Below are 5,000 nucleotides of genomic sequence, written 5' to 3'. Positions count from 1 at the left end.
ACACTCGCACACACACACACACACACCCGCACACACACAAACACACACCCGCACACACACAAATACACACCTGCACACACACACAAACACACACCTGCACACACACAAACACACACTCGCACACACACAAACACACACCCGCACACACACAAACACACACCCGCACACATGCATTTAGGCAAATTGAGGGCATAAATCGACTATGGCTATCACAGAATCACAATCCATCTGTCTTCCTCACTGGACTTGATCAAACAACAGACTCTACACACACACACACACACACATATACACACACACACACACACAAGCTTCAGCATCACGCATACACGCACACACACACGCACACAGGCACCTGGGCTTCAGATTCAACACTCAGATAAATTAACATTAACCTTAGCTTCCGTACAGGGAACCCTTCAGTGCACTGATCAATCAAAGAGTCAATTCTGTGCCTCAAACCTCAGCAAGAACAAACTTCAACATAATCCTCACTGACGCTTTCAGTGTCTCCATACAGTCACCTTCAATAGAATCAGCTTCATCCTACGCGTTCAGTCTCAGAGCCCTAAGGGCTGGGTTAGTTCCACTCAGCCTACAGCACTGCAGAGGTTCTTGGACCGGTTCACTGAACAGTGTGGAAGTGAAGTGAGTGAAGTGGTTCTGGTACCTGTGGTACTGAGCCTGCAGGAACTGGAACTCCTCCTTAATCCGGTCAAGAGTCTCCAGGACGGTGAACTTGAACGACTGGCCAGCCTGCAGGGGGACCTTAAAGGAGAGAGAGAGAGAGAGAGAGAGAGAGAGAGAAAACACATACATTTGAGTGGTCAGCCAGTTTCAGCGAATACATCCACAACAGGATTTCATTAATCACACACACATACACACACACACACATATATGTGTGTATGTGTGTGAGTGTGTGTGTGAGTGTGTATGTGTGTGAGTGTGTGTGTGTGTGTGTGCGTGCATGCGTGCGTGCGTGTGTGTGTGTGTGTGCGTGCGTCAGTGTGTGTGTGTGTATGTGTGTGAGTGTGTGTGCGTGCGTACGTGTGTGTGTGCGTGTGCGCGTCAGTGTGTGTGTATAGTATTTGGTGACGTTTCAGTGCAGTCGGGGGGCAACAGCACTTTTGGGTGGGGAGCAAATGACTCCTTAAGCACTCCCCGACCAACTGTTCCAAATTCAGCTCCTTTAACTGAGCAGTCCTCATAAACTGTTCATATATCTTTTAACATCTCACTCCCGCCCCCCCCCCCCCTCCAAAAACCCAAAACACCCCTCATTCAAGCCCATTTCCTCTGGTTTTCTCACTGAATTTCACAGATTTGCAAGAGTATGGCAGGCATCCTCCAAACAGGAAGGACTTTGTTCTTGTGTTCGCTAGTGCAACAAAGAAGACCCCCAAAACCAGAAACACCAAAACAAAACAAAACACAAAACCAACACTGCAGGACTAACGCATGTCACACTAACGCTAATCAGAGAAAAGTGCTTACGCTGATAAACGCAAAAGAAGCTACATATGTGAGCCTGGAGTTTGAACAGTGTGTGTGTGTGTGTGTGTGTGTGTGTGATGGGGGAAGTATTATAATTGCCTTCGGCTGTTGTGTGTTTTTCAATGTCACCTAATATAAGTGGATTGCATTCTGAAAGCTTGAAAAGATCACGTTTTTTTGTTTTGTTTTTGTTTTTTTTTTCTTTTGGGAGAGACTGTGCGAAGAATGTAGACTTGGCCCCAAAGCATGATGGGAAAGTCACTGTCAAACCCTGACCTTCTGCCGACCTCTGACCTCCCCACCCTGTCCCGACTGCTTCCTTATTTGTCTTTCTCCGTCTTCCAGAGTGAGCAGCTCGTTACTCTCGTTAATCACGTCGCCCATCAAACTCTCGCTCCGATAACAGCGTCTCTCCTCATGGCCAAACACTTCTCTCTCTCCTCCCCTATCCATCTTTCTTCCAGCCCTCTCCTCTGCTTTCCTCTCCTCTCCTCCTCTCCTCCTGCTCCCTCCTCCTCCTGCCAGGCTCCTTTCTCTTTTCTCTCCCATGCCATTTCTCCATTCTGTTCCCAGCATTCCCTCTCCCGCCGTAAAAAAGAGGTGGTGCCCGCGTGCGCTCCGGTGCAGCTCCGGGTTTTAAAGATTGGCGGTTTCAGTCGGAGCTTAATTAGTCTAGACAAGCGAAATTCAATTAAATTTCAATTAGGCTAAAGCTGGAGGTCATACACTCAGAGGGCTTTCCAGTAATTAAGCTTCAGGCTCAGAGCTGAAAGAGCTCAGTACACAACACAACATCAACGCCGGGGAGGGGCTACAGGGAAGGGGAGGGCGAGAAAGGGCGAGAGAGAGAGAGAGAGACAGAGAGAGAGAGAGAGAGAGAGAGAGACAGAGAGAGACAGAGAGACAGAGAGAGAGAGAGAGAGAGAGAGAGAGAGACAGAGAGAGAGAGAGAGAGAGAGAGAGAGAGAGAGAGAGAGAGAGACAGAGAGAGAGAGAGACAGAGAGAGAGAGAGACAGAGGGGACAGACTCAGCGTATACCCGCTGACCTTGGTTCACGCCACGTTGGCGGCCATGATGTGGTGAACCGGCCCCTGACTAGCCAGATTACAGCACCTCACCTCAGAGAACACCGTCTACGACCGACTACAACCACTTACACAACCATGCCACTCTACTGTCCGCCCGCGAGGGATATTCCGCCCGCGCTGGACTCGCATGAACCAGAACCAGAAAAGACCCAGCGGAAAGTCCCGCCTGGTTTATGATGGAGAGATTACTGGCTTAATTTAGGAACCTGTTTGGATCGGGTGAGGTGTGTTTTTGGCGTGCGCGCGCGGGTGTGTGGGTTGTACGTGTGTAAAGCCGTGATCCTTTCAAAATTCCTCACAAGCCACGATCCTGCAGTCCGCACGAACAACAGATGGAGTGTCGGAGTTTCAGACAAAATAGGGGAGGGGGGGTTGGGGTGTGTAATGCTACAAATGGTGGGGGAACCCGGTTCGGATGGTCTGTTTTAGAAACAGGGTGTTATGACAGCAGGGGTGGGGAGGGGGCTCCTGAAATCCAAAACTGATCCAGTTAATCTGGAGGGATGCAGGAGAGAGCGGACACACACACACACATACGTACACACACACACACACACACACACACACACAGACATGTGGGGCTTCAGTCAATCAAAGCCATGACGAGCTGAAGCTGGTGGGTTGAGAATTAAAGGGGATTATCCACGGAGAGTCAGAGAAAAAAAAGGGAGAGAGAGAGAGAGAGAGAGAGAGAGAGAGAGAGAGACAGACAGAGACGACCGCATGCCAAGATCACATAACAGTGGCGGGAAAGGAAATCTCACACCAATCAGCTCACACTGTCGGCCCATCAATCACTGTAGGGCGGAGCCTACACAGGCTTCTATTCTGGACATACCTCACAGTTTCTCACAACACAGCAGAGAGAGAAAGAGAGAGAGAGAGAGAGAGAGAGAGAGAGAGAGAGAGAGAGAGAGAGAGAGTGGCAGATAGATAGAGAGAGGCCATGGACTCAGATGGACGTAGCTGCGTTTTTTTGGGGTTTTTTTTTTTTTTCAAATTGTCTGTGACAGTTTTTCGTGTCTGTCCTGTCAGACGTGGCAGAGATAGAGACATCCAGAGACAGAGAGAGATCCAGAGGGGCCATGAAATAATGATGGGTGGGTGAAATATTTAGGGATCAGACACATGAATAGATCAGCAGACACGGGCGTGGGAGGACGGGAAGTGTCAGTGTGCTCCTTCAAGACCAGCGTGTGTGTGTGTGTGTGTGTGTGTGTGTGTGTGTGTGTGTGTGTGTGCGTGCTTGCGTGTGTGTGTGTGTGTGTGTGTGTGTGAGTGTGTGTGTGTGAGAGAGAGAGAAATGTTCCACACATGCTCTCCAGTGTAGTGCTCTGAGACTAACTACTCTCCCTCTCTCTCTCTCTCTCACCCTCTCTCTTTCTCTCTCTCTCTGTCTCTCTCTCTCTCTCCCACTCTCTCTCTCTCTTTCTCTCTCTCTCTCTTTCTCTCTCTTTCTCTCTCTCTCTCTTCTCTCGCTTTCTCTCTCTCTCTTTCTCTCTCTCTTTCTCTCTCTCTCTCTCTCTTTCTCTTTCTCGCTCTCTCTCTCTCTCTCTCTCTTTCTCTCTCATCTTCTTTTCCCACCGGAAGAGATGCGACTTCTCCAGCACTGAACCCCCCCCCCCCCCCCCCCCACATCTGGATCTGAACGTTTCAAGTGTCTCACACTATGAGTACAGATCTAGGATCAGCTCCATTTAATCTATATAACAGTATTTATTAAGAAAATATTAAAGGCCAAAAAAACTGAACCTAGATCAGCAGCATTCATCTGAGATGCTTGATACATGCAAGCGTTGAACCCTAAGACCTCTTCAACTGACCAGCAGCCAAAGGCATTCTGGGAAATATGCGTTTAGCACCTCCTCTGCCCGGAAACGTAAAACAAAGCAAAGGAACGGGGAGCAGGCTTATAGGGGCCTGATACGAGCTTCACACAAGAACCCACGGAAGGTTCTGGTTCACTGAAATCAATTCAAGCCTTGGTTCCCAGAGCACACACCACTTCCCTGGGTTCGGATCCCAAGGGAGAACCAAAGGAAGCAATCAGCAGTCACTAGAACTTTCTGTCTATAGCGCTGCTACTGTTACCTGGAACAACACCACATCTCCCAAAGGGACTGTTCCAAAAGCATAAAAAAAAAGAAAATCAGCATGATACCCCCCCCCCCGCCCCCGTTCACGCCCTCATCGCTCGGCTCTCTCTGCAAAAGCGTAATCGGTTCTGACCGGATCCTCTGAAGCTGCATCTCTCTCCCATAGATCAGAGGGATCCAATCGCATGTGAGGAGCCAGAACCCTGACACCTACAACCCCGTCAGTCAAACACCTCTCCTCTAAACACGGTTCCTTCCCAGACCACAGCCCACGCGGTTCCTTCCCAGACCACAGCCAACAGAGTCAGTGACATACCT

The 5,000-nt window shown here is 49.5% G+C and overlaps 1 protein-coding gene across 1 annotated transcript in view; it reads right to left on the bottom strand.

Annotated features, from left to right (window-relative positions):
• The window catches only part of tle2b (TLE family member 2, transcriptional corepressor b), a 49,785-nt gene that overhangs the window by 39,758 nt on the left and 5,027 nt on the right, over positions 1 to 5,000 (bottom strand). The window contains exon 2 of the mRNA XM_030783574.1: positions 671 to 768. Coding sequence (XP_030639434.1) covers positions 671 to 768 — 98 coding nt within the window. The remainder of the gene's footprint in view (positions 1 to 670; positions 769 to 5,000) is intronic.

This window comes from Chanos chanos, chromosome 9 (assembly GCF_902362185.1).
Source record: "Chanos chanos chromosome 9, fChaCha1.1, whole genome shotgun sequence".
Taxonomy (NCBI): Eukaryota; Metazoa; Chordata; class Actinopteri; order Gonorynchiformes; family Chanidae; genus Chanos; species Chanos chanos.
Note: the sequence above shows the minus strand (reverse complement) of the source record. Positions and strands in the feature narration are given on the sequence as shown.